General features: G+C 37.4%; 1 protein-coding gene across 8 annotated transcripts in view; it reads right to left on the reverse strand.

Annotated features, from left to right (window-relative positions):
* The window catches only part of RGS7 (regulator of G protein signaling 7), a 571,447-nt gene that overhangs the window by 146,367 nt on the left and 403,611 nt on the right, over positions 1-21,469 (reverse strand). For all 8 annotated transcript variants that reach the window (XM_007989930.3, XM_037986188.2, XM_007989927.3 and 5 more), the window contains one exon: positions 4,151-4,257. In XM_007989930.3, coding sequence (XP_007988121.1) covers positions 4,151-4,257 — 107 coding nt within the window. The remainder of the gene's footprint in view (positions 1-4,150; positions 4,258-21,469) is intronic.

Genomic DNA, 21,469 nt, shown 5'->3' on the forward strand with positions numbered 1-21,469 from the left:
AGAAACTGACTAAACTACAAAGAAAATGTCTGACTGAGAAAAACTTTATTATTATCATTAACATTTATATTTTCTAAAAGGACGTTCCTAGCCCTGCTAGTTGAACATACCTGGCTCCTGACCACAAGGAAACTTGAGGATCACCTGTCTCCTGATCAACCTCCAGTCCCTGGAATGATGAGGCCTGTAGGACTCACTGTAACAGTGATGGCAAATATCAGAACTGTGGGCTTAATTCTATCTGTTAGCTAATTATACTAACTGGCCATGTGCAATGAGAATATTTGGAGTCATCTCTGATTATCTGATCATTTTCCCGTCTAGAAGAAAGACTCTAAGGAGGGAAAATGGGTAGATAGGAAGAACTGTTTGAATCTCTACAGAAAAGCCTTTCCAGACTGGCTCAGAGGCCCCCCGACCACCATCACCCAGGGATTTTGGCTTACCCTCTGTTCTTTCTTGGAAATTATAGTAGTAAAATAAAGAAGGCTACTGAGAGTAGTTTTGTGAACGTGAGAACAAAATCATCGTAGGAATTTTGAAGAAAGAAGAGAAGATTGAACCGCTAGACAAAAGAGGATAGTAAGACTTTATACGGGTCACCCTCAGCACCCCAATCTCGCTTCACTCCACAGGAGATGAAGCTTCGAGAATTTGATTTCTTAAAAATAAAATTGAATCGGGATTCTAGGGGAGCCATAGGGGTCAACGTAGTTAAAACTTTGCTTTCCTGTAGGGTGTTACTTTTTGAGATGCTTCTTATGGAATGCGCAGTTCCCCGGGTTGTCTCTATATTGTGGGGAGTATGTATGTGTATGTGTCGGTGTGTGTGCAGGCGTATCTATTTCTCTAAACTTAAAATACCTATTCTAGTCAGACCAGTCAGACATATACCTTTTTTCCACAAAAGCACAAAAAATATTCTCAACTGCATTCTTATACTTTTCTTCCTTCTTCAACATTTATTTTCGTGAGAATTTAATGACAGTAAAATTAAAGCATAAAGCAATTTTTTCTTGTGATGTTTTGTGGAAATGCCACTAAACCAATGTTCTTCACTAATATTGGAAGATTTTTTCTAAGAAGTAATGCTTTGATTTGTAGTAAGATATAAGAGAAGAACAAACTCTTACAGTTTTTTTGGAATTTAAATATATGCTTTTATAGTTCTACCATACATTAGGACATTTTAATGCATGAGTTTCTTGATTTTTCAATATTGGCTTCCTTAGCTAGGATGAAACTCATCCAAAACTGTTCAACTGTTGTTCAGTAACTGTTGGAGCATATACTAATATATTGAAAGTCACAAAAGAGAGCTAAAGAATCACGGCAGATCTCAATTTCAATTAGCTAAGAGAGGATATTAGACAATTGTGACTTTACAGTAAATTTAAAAAATTACATGATGAAGACATGTACTATAAATTTGAGACAAATATACAAATTGTCATGCCAGTGAAGTCAATATTTCTGTTTGTCTCAAACTAATGCTTTGAAGACTCTGCAGTTTTTTTGTTTGTTTGTTTGTTTAAATCTTGAGACAGAATCTCTCATTCTGTTGCAAGGCTGCAGTGCAGTAGCGTGATCTCGGCTTATTGCAACCTCTGCCTTCTGGGTTCAAGTGATTCTCCCGCCTCAGCCTCCCAAGTAGCTGGGATTACAAGCATGCACCACCACACCCGGCTAATTTTTGTATTTTTTAGTAGAGACGGGGTTTCACCATGTTGGTCAGGATGGTGTCCATCTCTCGACCTCATGATCCACCTGCCTCGGCCTCCCAAAGTGCTGGGATCACAGGTGTGAGTCACTGTGCCCGGCCTAGATTCTTAATGATGGTTAGACTCTCAGTCATTCACTGGAGAATTTGTAAACACGGTATCCCAAGTTTTCTATTTGAATTTATGATTTTAAAATATCCTTCTAAGGAGCTGAATTTCACTTCAGTGTAATAAAGAACTTTCACTGCTTGGAACCAACATAAAAATAGAAGTGAACACCTTGAATAATAATGTGTGTTCCATTATTAGAGCTCTTCCAACACAGACTGGTTAATGACTTGGTAGACATTATAGTAGAAATCCAGTTACCTCTGACTTTCCTGGTGTTTTTTAAAATCTTGGTTTTAGAATTCTAATATTATTAGATTTACAAATGTGTTGTATTTAGACATTATTTCAAATACGGATGCATCATTAAAATGTGTAACATCTAATATTTAGCACTGATGTCATTTTAATGTGTATATGTATAGATAATGTTTATTTTATATCTGCCTATCTATCTGAGTACACTGAACTTGACAACTCTCTGTCTATCCCTAGCAGTTGCGTAATTCATATATCATTTGTACTCATTCCCTTGCTTTGTTCTAAAGCCCCTTTAAAAATTCCCTCCTTTTCTCCTGTGTGTATGGTGATCCCTTCTTTTACATAGCTTTTTTTTTTTTTTTTGGACAGAGTCTCACTCTGTCGCCCAGGCTGGAGTGTGGTGGCACAATCTCGGCTCACTGCAACCTCTGCCTCCCAGGTTCGAGCTATTCTCCTGCCTCAGCCTCCTGAGTAGCTGGGATTACAGGCACAGGTACATGCCACCACACCCAGCTAATCCAGCTGATTTTTTTTTATTTCAGTAGAGATGGGGTTTCACCATGTTGGCCTGGCTGATCTCGAGCTCCTAACCTCAAGTGATCAGTCCGCCTTGGCTTCCCAAAGTGCTGGGATTACAGGTATGAGCCACTGTGCCCGGCCTCATGTGAGATTTTAGACCCATGAGCATGACTAAGACATGTAAACCTTGTCTGCCTACTACCTTTTTTCTAGGAATAGAGATTTCTTTAAAAATCAGGAAGCATTAATCACATATAAACAATTTATTTGCCGGTCACCAATAATGCCTAGTTGTTAAAAATTTAACTTTGGGACCACAAGTTACTTTAATAATATGCTATTTTAAGCTACCATTAGTGTAAGTTTAGCTGTATAAAGCATAAAGCTCCATTAATGTAAAGCTTTTGCAAGTTAAGTAATTTAACTAAGCGCTTGATAACTTAGGTCAGTATCACAGTTTCAGGAGATGGTTATATTTCCTTCTAGCTCTTAAGTGCAAAACTGTCCTACGATTATTTGCCTTGGGAGAACTGAGTCCTAAGGAAGGAGCAGTGAGACTGTTCTATGAGGACAATAATCTTTAAAATGATTTTTTAAAGCAAATAATTAAAGTGATTTTTAAAGCATATTTCCTCTTTGTTCTCGGTTTTCCCAAACAAATTTTAGGCACTCCGATTACTATTCAGTCATTTATGTAGACATAGAGCATTCAATAATATTTAGAACAAGTGAGAAGAAGGCTCTAAAGTCTGAAAGTTGGACCATGGGGAGAACCCTCCAGCAAATACCTGTTGGAAATGGGTTAGAGTTTGACATCTGGCATTTTATGTGCCTAAATTTTACAGTCTAGAATCTGCTAGTCAGTTATTAACGAGCCATAATGTCTACTGAAATGTAGAATACACTTTAGGTAAATCAATGTGAACTCAAGTGTCAAATATACTTACAATGACTGAAATTAGAGTCCACAGTCATTGCCTGAAAGAATAATTGCATCTGTGTCATTTGCAAATGACCTAGAATGACTCTTATCAGTTTGCAAGTTATCTGAGGTGTCCTGTTGCAGTTGAGTGCACACACACAATATATCATCATGTCAGTCTTCACAGACTTGTAGAAGAGCCTGGATGCCAAGAGTTTATATAATTAGCTCCTATCTGGAGCTTCAAGCAGTCCCATTAACATTTACTTGGGCTGAAGATGGTCTGGATCACAGGCAAAGGTCAGACAGAGGAAGACTCTCTGGTCTTCCCAAATGCCATTAAGTCACTTTCTGAATTTCCTTTAAGCTTTTCATATAAAATAGAACTTCAATCATCACACAATTTAGCTTTCACACATCATCTTGACTAAGCATACTTTATCTTTCTCTGTGTTTATTGCTTTTCATGTCTTTAGTTTAACGTTAATCAGTTTCTAACTAGCCTAGGTCAAAGTAAAATAAGTCATAGTTTTTAAAAGTTCTGTTCAAAAGAAACCTAATGAACAAATGAAACGCAGGCTTCTAGTTTACTGTTAAAGAACGTTTCTATTAAACTTACTTGAAACCGGTAAAAGGTGCCATCATCCTTGAGTGTGAGGACATGATCTGAGATTGGAAAGAAGTAGCCATGGGCAGCCATTAATGTTCCCAAATGGAGCGCCTCCACTGTTTTATGAAAACAAACAAAGAACATAAAAAATCCTTTTAAATGTATTCATTTATAGGAATGTAACGTTTTTGTGTGGTTCCTTTTGTCAGATACAGTAAGTTCCTCTTCAAAGATTTAATTTCTGACTTCCTTGTTCTTTGTTCTCGAGATCAACTTCCTTGTCCCTTCTCCTAAGCTATCTACTCTGTAAACAACTTCTCCTACCAGTCCCAGTCTGTAACTCACATCTCTTCCTTATTTGGAAAGAGCCCTCTTTTACTCCTGGCTACCCATTCTGTAAACTGCCCCTCCCACTGAAACAGCTCTTCCCACTGAAACTACGCTTCCCGACTTTGCCGCGCCCTGACATGCTCAAACATGTGTTGTACCATAATGGACAGCCTCTCCCTTCCCACCTAATTAGCCATATTCAATTTTAAACAGTAGCCAATTGGGTTAGTTTAGATTGTGTGGTACAACTCCAGCCAATGGGGACAGGACACAGGAGCAGGGACTAACAGCATTAGGGATAAAAACCCCTTCCCTCCTTTGTTCGGTGTGCTCTCGCAGTGGCCAGAAGTGTGAGCAGCACCCTTCTGCAGAAGTAAATTTGCCTTGCTGAGAAATCCTTTGTTCGAGTGCTTGTTTTCCTTGTGACTCTGAGCTCTTGTTTCTAACACTTTAGAGCACATTCTTGGCATTCTGAAAACCTGACTTTGTGCTTTTACTTCTTTTTTCAGCTCTTTCATGCAAGATACTAACATGGTTCTAGTTCCTGGTAGCAAGTGCCATAACCAACCTCATCCCATGACAACTAGCCCATGAGAAGATAAAGTTAAGAGATGTTAAAATGGGGAGGCTCTTCTGAATCTGTAGAATCTGTCTCTCTCATTTTATAGACGTGTGTTGGCCCTGTGTTAATGTTCTCTCACAGGCAGTTGCATTTTGCGATGCTAACAGGGAATATTAAGGCATCAAGGACCACCTCTACTGCACTATTGAATCTACAGACTGGTGGTTGTAAAGATTATTCTAGCTTTTACTATTCTATACAGTATTCTAAATATGGAGTGGGATAGAGTGGAAAGAGATTTATTGGACAATGGAAACATATAGTCTGAAAGTAAGGCTATAATACTCATACTGTCTATAGCCACCAACAATTTCTTCCAACAAAAGGGTTAATAAAATTTGGTCAACATTTATTACTGCATTTGTGCAGAGATGACATAAAGTTTTCTAACTTAAAGGCTAGAAAATATGAAACTATGCAAAATAGTTTTCTACCCCAACATAAAAATATATGTACAGTTGTCCCTTGGTATCCTCAGGGGATTGGTTTGAGGACCTTCACAGATACCAAACGTCAAGGATGCTCAAGTTCTCCAGTTTGCCCTCCCACGTCTGTGGATTTTTGATCATGGGTGGTTGAATCCACAGATGTGGAAGTCATAAAAGAGAGGGTCTACTGTATTTAGAAAATATCAGAAAAATTAGATTTATTTATCTGTTTATGTATCTTCATGTACAATTCATTTATAAATTTACTTCTGTTTCTTAGTCAAGAAGCTAGGATTCTCACAGCAGTTCCAGGATGACATGGATCTATCTATATCTCCAGTCATCAACCATGGGGAGTTTTTACACCTCAGTAAGAACTGAGTAACTAAGCAGATAGCTATGGTACAGCAAAGCATAAGAATCCCATCCTTCTACCCCTCACACCTACATAAATAAACAACTTGTTGTTAAATTTTTATCTATTGTGGGGTACTATGATGCCCCTTGAAATTGTTATCTAGCATTTTGCAAACATTTCAATTGATAACTTCTACCTCTCCCTGCATTGTTCTTGCTGATAATAAAGAACAACTGCCAATTATTCTTCATTCTTTGCCCTGGCTTTGGAAGACTGTTACTAAGTGATCCAGCCATCATCTCCAAATTCCCAATCAAGTCTCTCTGTATAGAATGTTGTTTTTCTACAGAGGAGCATTTTTTCATCAATTTTGTGTGTGTGTGTGTGTGTGTGTGTGTATTTTCATCATTTCCACATCCTTTCAGTTCAAAGTCAAGGCCTTCTCAAAGCATGCATTGCTAATAGCAACATGCCTACCTATCCTTGTTAAAACTTTGGTGCCAGGGTGTCATTGTAGAAAGAACAAGAACTTTGGAGACACCCACTGTCTTCTGTTACTTTCATTCTCTGTGCCTCCCCCATCTATTAATAAAGGTCATAAACCCAACTGGCAGGATTGATGTGAGAATGACATAAGCCCACTCGTAATGAAATTGGAATCGTGCTTCCAGCCTCGTAGATACTCTGCATATGGTAGCTACTGTGCTTCATTATTTACACACAAAATAATTTTTATTTTTCTACAAACCACTTTCAGAGAATCTACTTCCATATATTTGCCCTCCACTAGGTTGAGTGAATATTTCCAACACACAGAAAAATAAATGTTTGAAGTGATAGATATGTTAATTATTCTGATTTGATCATTGCACATTTCATGTACTGAAATATTACTCTGTACCCTTATAAATATGTAACAAAAGTTTTAAAAAGCTAGGCTGAGTGAGGGAACCCGACAGTCCTAAACAGCCATGTTCATCAACATCATCTTATTCTTTTTTTTTTTTTTTTTTGACTGTCTGTAAAATTAAAATGATAAGAGGATCTATAAGGATAGTTGGCCCATAACAAATGAGCAGGTGCTTATAGTTCTGGTTAAATTCTGAGTTCCTAAGTACCCCTGTGGATGAATGAAGAACATGCCATCCCAAAATACCCCGGATTGTTTCAAGTTGAAAACACTGGAGAAATTGTAGTTTCAGAAAGGGCTAGCTGGCCTATCTCTTCCTATATGCAGCAAGCCATAAAGATTCCTCTGGGAGGAGTATCTTCCCTTTGCCAGGGCAAGAAAATAGCTCTTATCACCAGAGACTGGGAGTTGGGGGCTGCGATGAACCTGAGTAAAGGGCTGGGTGTGATGGCTTATGCCTGTAATCCTAGCACTTTGGGAGGCCAAGGTGGATGGATCACTTGAGGCCAGGAGTTCAAGACCACCCTGGCCAACCTGGCGAACCCTGTCTCTACTAAGAAAAACCAAAAAATAAAAAAATTAGTTGGGCATGGTGGCAGACGTCTGTAATCCCAGCTACTTGGGAGGCTGAGGCATGAGAATCACTTGAATTTGGGAGGCAGAGGTTGTAATTAGTGGAGATCACACCACTGCACTCCGGTCTGGGCAACAGAGCAACACTGTCTCAAAAAATTAAATTAAATTAAATTAAATTTAAAAATTAAAATTAAGAAACTTAATTAAGTAACCCTTACTTTCCATTAGTTTTATACCCCCCATATATCCCCTAGTGATTCTGCTAGAAAATTTACTGCCTTCAGCCAAATTTTGTTTGTTCTGTCATTTTTTTCTTAAATTTATTATTCTTTGTCTAAAAAGTATAGAAGTGTCTTGCTTTGGCCATTTCTTCAGACTTCACTCTCTTATGAAGATCCACATGTGCGTGTAAAACTAATAAAATGTGTATGCTTTTCTCTATTAATCCGCCTGGTGTCCATTTGGTCTCCAGATCCACAGAAGAGCTTAGGGTAGTTGCAGGTGATCTCTGACTTCCTTACACCTGTCAGGTACTATGGGGTGGAGCAACATGTAACATCCTTTGCAGGTCTTCAAAGTCAGGTGGCCCATCTGTCTTCGTATAGCCGTCTTTATTATTTTAGTCCCAGCAGTCTGTGGTCTGGGAAGATAGTGTTAGCACACTTTCCCGGAAGAGAAATTAAGTTATGGCGCATAAGGAAATCTGCAGAGAATAGATACAAGAAGGGAAAACTGAGATGCCCAGGAAGATAGACAGTAAGAGGAGCTTCTGAGTTCTAAGCACAGGAAAGAGTGTGACTAAAACCAAGCCAAGAAACAACAAAAAGCAGTTGGGTGTTAAAGTGTTGATGAGGATTAGAAAAATAGAGTGAAAGTAAATATGGAGATGCTACAAAAAAGAAAAACAGAAGTGAATGATCATAAGACTATTCTTGGCTCCTGCATCTCGTTAACTACTAATTTACAAGTTATATACTTCTAGAGTGCGAAGTGTATGTTGACAGGTTCTTCTTCATGTAATACTACCATAATCAGGCATTAAGAAATGCTTGCAAATGAGAATGAGTGAATTAGTAAAATTCCTCTTCCTTTTTTGAGGTACAGTATTTTGGTTTGATTTGATGATTTGCATTCTCATTTTACTCCTCTTCCAAGTGATACTTACGTTCCATAACTTTATGATTAAGGAAAACTTGTTCTGATACTTTTGCATCATGTCATGAATTTAGTAGAAATAGACTGGCGGTGATACAGGTAAGAACTAAATTTAATTTCTATATGAGTCACACATATTTCATAGGTCAAGGTGAAATCAAACCTTCTGACTTAATGGTTAAGAGGATTGACCTTCTAACAATGCTTACAAATGGTTCTAAGATTTTTGGTCAAATAATCATCTAGAGGTACTGAAATAATAATAGATATTTTGTGTTCATTACAGGATCTCCAGAAAACATAGCTCCAGAGCAGGATAAATGCCTAGATGAAAAACCAGAAAGTTGGGGCGAATTTTTTTGCTTCATTTAGGATGACAAGTTTAGCACTCAGCATATCCATGGCAAAAGTAGCAAGTGAATCAATATTTGCTGAATCAATGAACAAGGACATTTATGAGTAAATGACACATCAAGAATATTAAAATCCTAACATGCACAGAAAAACACCAGACTAATTATTGTGTCTGATAAGCTGTTGAGGTGGGGCTACTGTAGCTATTTTGTTGTGAGAAAAGATAATAGTGATATTAACAAGATAAATGCCAGTAAGAGGTCTCAGAGTGGACTTGGGGCAGTATCCTCAAGAGAGACTTGTTTATTGTCACAGACAAACATGGCACCACACTTCCCTGTGGTCCCACTGCTCCTAAATCTTAGCACCATCTTAATCTAATAGGAATCCATCACAATCTTGGAACAAAGTGTTGAAAGAGTTTCATGAGTAATCTATCAAGATCACTCTCCCAGTAACGGCACACCAGATGGCTCAGCAGCGTCACGCTTCACGGCAAAATAATCGCTAATTAATCTTCTCGTACATGTGTTATTCTCTTCACCCACACAGCGAAAATTCAGCGATAAACCTACTGAAAAATTCCAGTTTGTTTTTCTGTTTGGATATTCAAGCTATGAGCAAACTGAGAAACAAAAATCAGTCTCCAAACACCTCTGATTAGGTGAACAGCCTAGAATAGCTGTGTTAAGCCTGCTGCCACCATAGGATGATTTCACCCCAAACTCTAAAGGAATGGTATTATCAACATCCTCTGAGAGCAAACAGAATTCTCCACAGCATAATTTGCTTTTGACCACAACAACTTCAAAAAGCTAACAGAATGAAAACCATAGTATAAAAGAGGCTTGAGGAACTCCAGTGGTACAATCGGTTAGCGCACGGTACTTATAAAAGAGGCTTGAGTACTTGAGTGTAAAGTACTCTAAGTTTACAATGTAATTTTAAAACTCATTAATGTTTTCCTTACCCAGAGGCTCAACTTCTTGCAGCCTCCTCGTCTTCTAAATACAGCTCATAATTTTGAAATGATTAATAAAATGCCTCTGAGTCAAGAAAATGATAATTTAAAAACTTCATTGAATCCTACATTTTCTCACTATCATGTTATTTACTTGTATTTACGTGCATGTATTAAAATTTTTTTCATTTCCAATACAGTATAAGTATGATTAGTATGTGGGAAGAAATATTTTAAAAGAAAATCTAAAGAGAAAAAAGATGGCAACTGATTCTATTAAGGAAATAGAGATGCTAAAATGAAGACAAAGGTAAGTTACTTAATGATAAAATAACAGGCATTCATCAGGACAATTCCGAGCCATAAAAAGAAGATATGTTAGACTTGTCATTTTCTGTTTAAGAAGACATGGACGTGGTCATTCTAGAAATCCTTCAATATATTATACTTTATTTTTTAGAACTGGCATTTGGAAAGGTAAGATTAGTCATGTAGAAGAATCTCATATGCAGAACATTTTATTCTCCGGCAAAACCAAATAAAAATGGACTATTACCATATTTAGAAATTTCTGAAGTTAAGTTTATTTTCTCAATAGTAGGAGTCAGTGAAAGAAGTATCTGGGCTTTCATCTTTTAAAAAAAAACATCATTTGCATGTAAAAAAAATCAAGTGCCACTTTCTCAACAGCAACCATAATTTGGGATATAGAAGTGAATAATAAGGTGACATAGGATAGATAAGCTAAAATAGATTCTCTTTGGGAGAAAGAAAAACAGAATCATAATTTATATCAACATTGAGGAACGCAATAGGAAATTAATATAAGTAAATTCTATTTCCAAAAAAGGAGCAGAGTACAAAGGTTATGCCAGCCCCCTGCCTAGGTTCACATCCTGGGTCCCTCATTTGCTGACTGTGTGACTTGAGCAAGAGACTTGGATTCTCTGGGCCTTGGTGTCCTTATCTGTACGAAGAAGTTGATAAAATACTAATGCCAAAGATTAGTGGTAAGGATCCATTGCGATAATATGTGCAATGCACTTAAAACACAGTCTGCCACACAGACACGCTCCTGAGATGAGAGTTATTATCAGCTGATGCTTACGAAGCGTCACATTCAGGAGCACTTAATCTAGTTTAAGGGGCGATGGGAAACATGAGTAGCTAGTGTTGCTCTGGGCTTCCCAGTCATGTTAAACACTTCCAATTCAACTCTATTTTAAACGCCCCAGGTGATCAAACCAGAGTCTTTTGTGTGCTGAAGTTCAGTCTGCCCAGGAACATGCCTATGTTTTTCCCTACAGCAAAGAACACTAACAAAATCCCAAAAAGAAGTCTCACAGGTATAGCCGCAGATTTCCAAAGGCAGCATGCCCCGCACACCAGGTTTGCAAAACCATACTGCGAAGATCAGACACCAATGAGAGACCGGTCTGCTTTAGAGGAGGACTGATGTGAGGACACCCTGAACCTGACAGTAGAAGAATAACAGGGACAGAGAGAGCACGGGGACAGCAATCAGAATGGGGATGAAGTCTTAGGGAAGTATAATATTTGCCTAGGACTAAAAAAAGAAAATCGACATTAAAATAATAAAGCAATTGGCAGTGAGAGCAACAGATAATCCAAAACCAATGATCTTCTTTACACACACAGAGTAGACCAGTCTAGCTGCCTAATGGCACTTACGACATCTTAGGCATTCTTCATGTATGAAAAATCATGCTGAAGTTTGAAAAAATGATCCATGTAATACTGGTGTGAATAACTGGTTTCAGATCTACATTATACAGCCTATATGATATTAGCATGTTCATTCCCCAGATTTAGATAGGTAGCTCCATCAGCCAATCCTTTAATAAGATTCTGTTATATTATATATATAGTTATATATGAAATGTAAGCATATATTATAATATATTATAGTATATAATATAATATACTATATTATATATTTTATATAATATAATTATAATATATAATATATAATTATATTATATAAAACATATAATCATATATAAATATATATTTATATATAATATACATAATATAAGCATATATACTAAATATATATACTATATATACACTAATATATATTATATACTTATATCTATATATATGGGTTAGGTGCATAGAATAGTATTCAGATGAGATAAAAATTATGCCTACTTCATCTAAGTACAGTGTGAGGAAATCATCACAATTGCACAAGCCAGGGCAATAATAAATTACAGTGGAAAACAACATTCCATCTAAAATTCAGTATACGTTCTGCAAAATTTCCATTAGTGAATGTGGCTGAACGAGCTGGAAGAAAGTAGGACACTGAATTAACTTTGTAATAGGCAGAGGAGTTTCTGCAGCACGAGTTTCTTCAAATCAGAGAGAGCACATGCTGCCCAACAAGCACATGTGGGAATTGTGGGGGAAAAAAAGGCTCAACTGCAAGTTATGGGACTTAAATTCTAATCCTAGTGTCTGTAAGTGCGTGTCAGGAGTAAGTCACTTCCTTTCTTTTCTTGGTTTTTTTTTTTTTTTTTTTTTTTGAGACAGAGTCTCACTTTGTCACCAGTCTGGAGTACAGTGGTGTGATCTCAGCTCACTGTAACCTCTGCCTTCCAGGTTCAAGCGATTCTCCTGCTGCAGCCTCTCGAGTAGCTGGGACTACAGGTGTGTGCCACCATGCCCAGCTAATGTTTGTATTTTAGTAGAGACAGGGTTTCACCATGTTGGCCAGGATGGTCTTGATCTCTTGACCTCATGATCCATCTGTCTTGGCCTCCAAAAGTGTTGGGATTACAGGTGTGTGCCACCATGTCCAGCCAACTCACTTCCTTTCTTAGAGTTGGCATCTGTAAATGCAGGGGGATCACTAAAGACTTTTTAACTCTAAGTCCATGACAAGATGTGCAGTCAAAACACTAGCTAGAAGTTGTGGCAGAGCAGCCGCCATTCTTATTTTGCCTCCTTGTGTCAAAGGGAAATGGATTTTTCTTTATTTCTCAGACATTCTTGCCATTGCCCATGTCCCAATACTCTAACACGAAAGAGAAAAATAGCCCAATATGACACATAAGAGCAGATTTTAATTTCAGTTGCTTATAACTCAATCCTGATGATTCTCAAGGGTTGCTATAGCATAGAGTTTTGTGTACACAGAGCAAATGAATGCTCATTCCAAACAGGAACTGGTTTTATGTGTGCGTTCTATTTATACATTTTCAAAAACTAGTTGTAAAAATGTACACATGCCTTGGGATTAGCCAATAACACATCCCATGTGCCAAAATATCCTGAATGCATTTTGTTTGAAAATCAAATGTCATTCCTAAGGAATAAGCAACATATTATTCTCATAATACCTGTTAATGGTATCTCTTCTAAAAATCACTATTCCTTAATATTTGAACCATAATAAATAAGTCTAATTTCAAAGCAATAGCCTTGGTCACCGAAACAGTCACAGTTTCTATGAAATTTCAAAACAAAACCAATGGAATGCACTTTTATCTGTATTTTGCAGAAACAAATGCTTGAACTAAGTGAAGCGTGTAGGACGTCAGGACTGATGTTTGCAACTTTTGAATAATCTTTACAGCATTGTATCATTAAAAAAATTCTAGTTAGGCCGGGCACGGTGGCTTACGCCTGTAATCCCAGCACTTTGGGAGGCCGAGACGGGCGGATCACGAGGTCAGGAGATCGAGACCATCCTGGCTAACACGGTGAAACCCCGTCTCTACTAAAAAATACAAAAAACTAGCTGGGCGAGGTGGCGGCGCCTGTAGTCCCAGCTACTCGGGAGGCTGAGGCAGGAGAATGGCGTAAACCCGGGAGGCGGAGCTTGCAGTGAACTGAGATCCGGCCACTGCACTCCAGCCTGGGCGACAGAGCCAGACTCCGTCTCAAAAAAAAAAAAAAAAAAAAAAAAAAAAAAAAAAAAAAAAAAATTCTAGTTTACATAGGCATATGTATTTATCAATTTTTATTTTTTACGTCTCTGTGTGTATATGTTGGTGTATGTGTTTTAGTAACTAAAATAGTCTAAAAACAAGAAACTTCTAGGAATACCTAAAATCGAATACACAAGCATTCCATGGACCGAGTGGATAGAGACTATTTTTCTCAAAATTAGTTTGGAAACTAGAGATGGGTAAATTTGTTAAATAAGTTATATTAAAACATTTTTTCTGTTTGCTGTTTTAAACCCAGCACAATCTTTCATCAACAATTTGATTTTTAAATACCACAATTAAAATTATAACTACTGCCTAACAATAACAATGAGGCAGGTTCAGAATCCATGAGTAAATTCAGATGAGCTATTAAAAGTATTAACAACTCCCCCCAAAAATCCCCCCCTCTTTTTTTCACCATTCTGCTTGCCAATTTCACTATTTTGTGTAATGAGCCAGAATGTCAGATATTTTTAAAGAATTAAAATTAGGCTGGGCGTGGTGACTTACACCTGTAATCCCAGCATTTTGGGAGGCCAAGTTAAGAGGATTGCTTAAGACTAGGAGTTCAAGACCAGTCTGGACAACATAGTGAGACTCCATCTCTACAAAAAGTTTCTTTAAAAATCAGTAGGGCATGGTGGTGCACGCCTGTGGTCCCAGGTACTTGGGAGGTTGAGGTGGGAGAATTGCTTGAGCCCAGGAATTTGAGGTTGCCGTTAGCCATGATCATGCCACTGTACTGGGTGACAGAGCAAGACCCCCCCTTTAAAAAACAAAAATTATAAACAGAATTAAAATCAATTAGCCTCTAAGAAAATATGGTTTCATAAGGTTGTATTAATAAAGTATGTAGTGAGACAGCTTTATTTCCAGAATTCAAATAAATTCTAGGGGAGGTGGGGGACTGGGGCAGGCTGGTCAATGGGTACAAAATTATACTTAGGCAGGAAGAATAACTTTTGGTGTTCTATTACACAGTAGGGTGACTATAGCAAATAATGTAGTGTATATTTCAGGATAGCTAGAAGAGGAGATTTTGAATGTTGTTACCACAAAGACACGATAAATGTTTAACATGATGGATATGGTAATTGCCCTGATTTGTTCATTATATTATTATGTATATATATATATACATGTATCGAAACATCACATCATACCTTATAAATATATAGATTATGTGCCAATTATAAATAAGAAAAGAAATTCTAGATGTAGTAGGTGATATTGATGAGAAGAAATGGCTGGAGCCTCAGTGGAGCAGTAATCTTGGTGGACAACACATACACGCCCCCTGGTGGAGAGAGTACTGCATTATATGGGGCAATGGTTATGAGCCTGGCCTTTGAGCCGACTGCCCTGGCCCCGCTGCGTCTTAGCAGTTCTTTAGTCTTCAATATTCAAGTTTTTATCATTTTCATTCTGTAATAAACTTTCCTGTAAATGTGATCATCATTCTTAGAACACGAATCTTCAGATTGGCTTCTCTCCTAAATTCCTGTATTGTATTCTGAACAGCCTTTGTAACATCTCCACGTGAATATTGAATAAACATCTCAAATTCATCATGTCAAAATGGATTTATTGGCTTTCCTCTGAACCCCACTCTTCTCACAGTCCTCCTCATCTGAGTTAATATCAGTGACTTTCATTTCACTGCTCGGACTCAAAAGCTTGGATCGTCTTTGATGTCTTTCTCCCATTCACCGACTGCAGTTCAGAAGCACATTCTGATGATCCTGCTTTGCTATATGTTCTTAGAATCTGCCCACTTATCAGCCACCCACCTCCACCACCTCCACCACCCCAGTCCAACCTTGTATCATCCTGTGGCTGAGTCACTGCAACAACATTCAAACTAATTTCATCCACACTTTGCCCTTTGCTATGTATGATGATTATCTTAAAACATAAATTAGATCATGTCCCTCCTCTGAAAGGCCTCAACAATTTTCCCTATTTCTCATGATAGAAATAAAATTCCTTGTCGTAGGCTTACATGATCTTATATGATCTGGTCACCCCAGTTACTTCTCTGTTTTCCTTTCCTATTTCCTTGCCCATCTTTACACATCCTCCTCTAGTTCACAGACCTCCTTGTTGCTCCTCAAACATACTAAGCATGTGCAGGTGTTGGGTTTTGCCAGTCTCTCTGCCTGGAATGCTCAGAACCCTTCCTCCAGAGAGCAGAACACCCCACTTCCTTCCTTCACTGGGATTCTAGCCAAAGCCACCACATCAGAGACACCAGCCCCGACTATACTGGTGTAGACGTGCGGTAAAACACCGTATATCTTTTATTCGCCTTTCATAAAGACCATTTTCATTTAGTACTCATCACCACGTACCATATATAACATATTTACCTATTTTTTATTGATTATTATCTTGTCTAGTGAATATTTTAGCTCTAGGTAAGTATGGACATTTTTGTTTGTTTGCTTGGTTGGTTTCAGTAGTTTATTTGCTTGGTCTGCTCTCTGACCATGACTTAATTTCTGAGATATGGCAACCAACTAAAAAATACGACAGCAGAAATGGATAAAAGGATCTTACATTATGTCATGGCACAAATTCTTAGAAATAAAATAGGGGAGCCAAAAGATGCACCTATTTTTTAAGTGTTGCTATTTTATTTGTTTGTTTATTTATTTATTTATTTATTGAGATGAAGTCTGTGTTGCCCAGGCTGGAGTGCATTGGCACAATCTTGGCTCACTGCAACCTTCCCCTCCCTGGTTCAAGCGATTCTCTGACCTCAGCCTCCTGAGTAGCTAGGATTATAGGCACGTGCCACCACGCCTGGCTACGTTTTCTATTTTTAGTAGAGACTGGGTTCCACCATGTTGGCCAGGCTGGTCTCAAACTCCTGACCTCAGGTGATCCGCCTGCCTCAGCCTCCCAAAGTGCTGGGATTACAGGCACAAGCCACCGTGCCCAGCCTATGTGTGTCTATGTTATTTAAATGTAATACTGTTCCATCTCCAGATGGTATTATTAGCAATAATACATATATATGTACAATATACAGATATATTTTATATATATAATTTAAATTCTTACCAAAAGGGTATAAATGTGTTAGTATCCCTGTAAAGCAGCTAGCTAACCACCTGGAATTATTATTTATTTCCTCATTCTTCATTTGCTGGGAAGAAATGGTATTTTGTTTTAATTTGACTTAACTGGAGTTATATTATATTGAATTTTAGCTAAAGTGCACAGTCTTTTAGTACACACCATGAGTGAAAGAAAAGACATTTAAAGTTGACAGGGAAGGTTTCACAAAAGGGTAGGTTAGACTAGGAATGGAAGGATTTTAGACTGTTGGTCAAGAGGGAGGTCCTTCAATTTCTCCCCAATTCTCCTAAAAATGCTCTTTTCTTATTTTCTCACCTTTCAATTTTGATTTGTTTCCTAGGCTTATCTTATGTAATTAATTAATAAAAATGCATTCCCTTTTTATTTTTCAAATTATTTGCACCATTATTGACTCATATCAGGTTTTATTAATTTATCCTATCAGACTTCATTTCTTCGCCATTCATCCGTCATCCATCCACCCATCTGCTATCCATCTAACAGATAATTATTCACTGTCTGCTTGGTTTTTAGGTGCTTAATTACAAGCCACAGATACAAAAGTGAAGATGACACTCTCCCTCCCTCTACCCTCAAGAGACTCATAATGCCGTAGAGTATCTTGTCTTTAAAAAGCCAACGACGGGTCGGGTGCAGTGGCTCATGCCTGTAATCACAGCATTTTGGGAGGCCAAGGTGGCCGGATCACCTGAGGTCAGGAGTTTGAGACCAGCCTGGCCAACATGGTGAAACCTCATCTGTAGTAAAAATACAAAAATTAGCTGGACATGGTGGTGCATGCCTGTAGTACCAGCTGCTTGGGAGGCTGGGGCAGGAGAATGGCTTGAACCCGGGAGACGGAGGTTGCAGTGAGCCAAGACTGGGTGACAGAACAAGACTCTGCCTCAAAAAAAAAAAAAAAAAAAAAAAAAAAAGCCGACTACGACTTCTGGTTTTAACTGAGACATTTAAAGAGCTTAGAAGCTGTCACTCTCATCCTTTCGACAAAAGAAAACTGAACAAGCTGAAAATCAACTCTTTTTCCTGGACCATTCAGAGAAGTGAAGTTGTAGGACAAACCTTCATTCCAAAATCTGCACAGACAGGCTCATCCAGAGACATCACCAAGATCTACTTACTGGGAGCAGAAGCTTTTGGATCCATAAACTGATAGAAAAATGAAAATAGCTCTTCTGACAAAGAACTTGAGACTCAGTGTGAACTAACTTGACAGTGAGGAACTCGAGGGGCTCATAGCGTTGGTGGGGAACGGGGAACATGCCTTCATGAGCTATACTTCCAGAAATCCCACCAGATGCTCATGGGGAAGATCCAAGAAAGATCCCTCATGGCTCTGGCAGAGGAGGGAAAAGTAATCATTGCAAAAAATGCCCAGAGCCCTCTCTATAACACAGGCCTCTACCCCAAAGGAAAGACATCGTCAGACATTATTCTCACCAGGGAAAGGGCATTTCTCCAACTACAGTCCCCTCTAGACTTTGTCTCTCACCTAAGGGAGGAGAAAAAGCAAACAACATTAACAGTGGCAGAGCTTCTACAAAATAGTTTGGAAAAGCTACAGCTGGGAAAGGAAGATGGTGGTGGAAGACAGGGGATCTACACCACTGGAGAACACTTGCAAAGGTCACAGCTCCAAGAGACAGACTCTGAAATGCTGAGATTTCATTGAAATATTATATCATTCTCTCATTCCCTAACAACTATCCACCATACCTACAGGCTATGGTATAGTAACATTACAACTGAAAGAGCTGTTAAGACACAAACATTCTCTGAGGTGAAATACTTACAGGAGCTCAAAGTCACAGATGAATAAAAATAAAAGCACTAGAGGAATTTGAAGCTTCTATCATTTATAACCACAGCAAACATTAAGCACGGTCCAAGTACTAAATCATAAATTAGCACACTAAAGGCCTGAGTTCCCGTTACCTAATACAACATGTTCAGCTTTCTTTCCTTTCTCTCTCTCTTTTTCTTACTTTCTTTTTTTTTTTTTTTTTTTTTTTTTTTTGAGATGGGGGTTTCACTCTGTTGCCCAGGTTGGAGTGCAGTAGTGTGATCATGGCTCACTGCAGCCTTGACCTCCCAGGCTCAAGCAATCCTCCCAAGTCAGCCTTCTGAGTAGCTGAGACCACAGGCACGTGCAACCACACTTGGCTAACTTTTTTTTATTTGTACAGATGGGGTCTCACCACATTGCCCAGTCTGGTCTTGAACTCCTGGGGTTGAGCTATCTGCCTGCCTTTGCCTACCAAAATGCTGAGATTAGAGGCATGAGCCACTCTACCCAGCCATGTTCAGCTTTCAATGTAAAATTATAAGGCAGGCAGAAAAGTAAGAAAAACACAGTGTGAAGAGGCATGACAATCATGAGAACCAAATTCGAATATGACACAGAAATTGGAATTATCAGACAGGAAGTTTAAAGTAATTGTAATTAATATGTTAAGGACTCTAATAGAAAAAGTGCAAAACCTGGAAGAGTAGATGAATTATGTAAGCAGAAAGATTCTAAGGAAGATATTCTAAGAAAGAATCAAAATGAAATGTTAGAAATGATACTGAAATAGAGATAAAGAATACCTTGCTGGGCTCATTAGCAGGCTACACAACTCTAAGGAAAGAATCAGTGAGCTTGAAGATTAGCCAATAGAAACCTGAAGAACTGAAATTCGAAGAAAAAAATAACAAGGAAAACAAAAAGAACAACAACAAAAAAAGCACCCAAAAACTGTGGGACAGTATCTAAAAGTATAGTGTAACATAATTGGAATATCAGGAGGACAACAAAAACAGTGCAGCAGAAGAAATATTGAAATGATAATGGCTGAGAACTTTCCAAATTAATAACGAATGCCACACCACACTCAAAGAGAAAGAAAAGTAAATAACAAAAAAACCTAAATCTACACATATCTTATTCTATCTGCAGAAAACCAAAGAAAATATTCTTCAAAAAAGCCAGAAAAATATTCTTACCTATAGAGAAACAAAAATATGAATGACAGTGCACTTCTCATCAGAAACTATGCAGGCAAAAAAGAGAATGCAGTGAAATACGTAAAGTGTTGAAGGAAGAAAACCCACTAACCTAGAATTATACATCAAGTGAAATTACCCTTCAAAAGTAGAGGAGAAATAAATATTTTCTCAGACAAACAACAACTGAAAGAATACATGACCAGTGGGCTTGCTTTGCAAGAAATGTTACAAAGAAGTTCTTCACAGAGAAAAAATAATAACATAGACCACAAACTTGTATACACATAAAGAAAGAAAGAACATCAGAGAAGAAATAAATAAACATAAAACAAAATCTCTTATTTTTCTTATTGTTAGTTCATCTAAGATATAACTATTTGTTTAAACTAATAGCAGTAACAGAGTATGAGGTGAGTATAAAATATGGATAAGTGAAATGAACAACAGCAGTGTTGTAAAGGAAGAAAGGGATGAATTGGGAATATTCTGTTACAAGGTACCTTCATGGTATATGAAACAGTATAGTGTAATTTGAACATGGAGTTAGATTAATTAAAATGTATATTGTAAACTCTAGAACAGCTGCTAAAAACTTGAAAAAATAAGTACAATTGATATGCTAAGAGAAGAGACAAAATGAAATTATTTAAACTGCTCAATTAAAACCAGAGTTGGCTGAAAAAGAAGGGGGGAAAAGACACAAATGAACAAATGCAATGGACAAAATGCATGTTTTGTCCAAATGCATTGCAATACAATGAACAAAATACATACAAATATGTAATAAGAATACACATATATCAATAATCGCCTTAAATATAATGGTCTAAATACACCAATTGAAAAGCAGAGATTATCCAAGTGGATTAAAAGGAAAAAGACCTGACTATACATGTGTATAATAAACTAACTTTAAAGACTCATATATGTTAAAAGACGGAGGAAAAGAGGGAAAAAGAGATATCATGTCCACACTAATCAAAATCTTTTGAAATAGTATTTAATACAGAAGCAATATTAAGTTTAGGCAAGGCAGACTTCATAACAAGCAAGGTTAACAGGGATAATGGAAAGCATTATCTATAAAGATCAATTCTTCAACAATAAACTGATTACAAAGATCAGTTTTCTATTACAATCCTAAATGTGTAAACACTTAACAACAGAATGTTAAAATACATAAGGCAAAACTAGATAGAACTGAAAGGGAAAATAAACTCATTATTAAAGTTACAAACTTCAACACCACTCTTTTATTAATTGACAGACCAAATAAGCAGCAGAAAATCCAGCAGTCAGAATATAGTTGACCTGAAAAGTACTATCAATTACTTGATATAAATTGACATTTATATAATGTTCTAGCCAACAACAGCAGAGTAACATTATTCTAAAGCATACATGAAATATTAATAAAAATCAAACACATCTTGTGTCATAAAATAGATCTTAACAAATCTAAAAGAACAGAAATCAGACAAAGTATATTCTCAGATGCAAAGGAGTTAAACTAGAAATCAATAAAAGAAAGGTAGTTGGAAAGTCTCCAACTATTTGGAAATTAAACAACATAATCTTTAATAAC

This window comes from Chlorocebus sabaeus, chromosome 25 (genome assembly GCF_047675955.1).
Source record: "Chlorocebus sabaeus isolate Y175 chromosome 25, mChlSab1.0.hap1, whole genome shotgun sequence".
Taxonomy (NCBI): domain Eukaryota; kingdom Metazoa; phylum Chordata; class Mammalia; order Primates; family Cercopithecidae; genus Chlorocebus; species Chlorocebus sabaeus.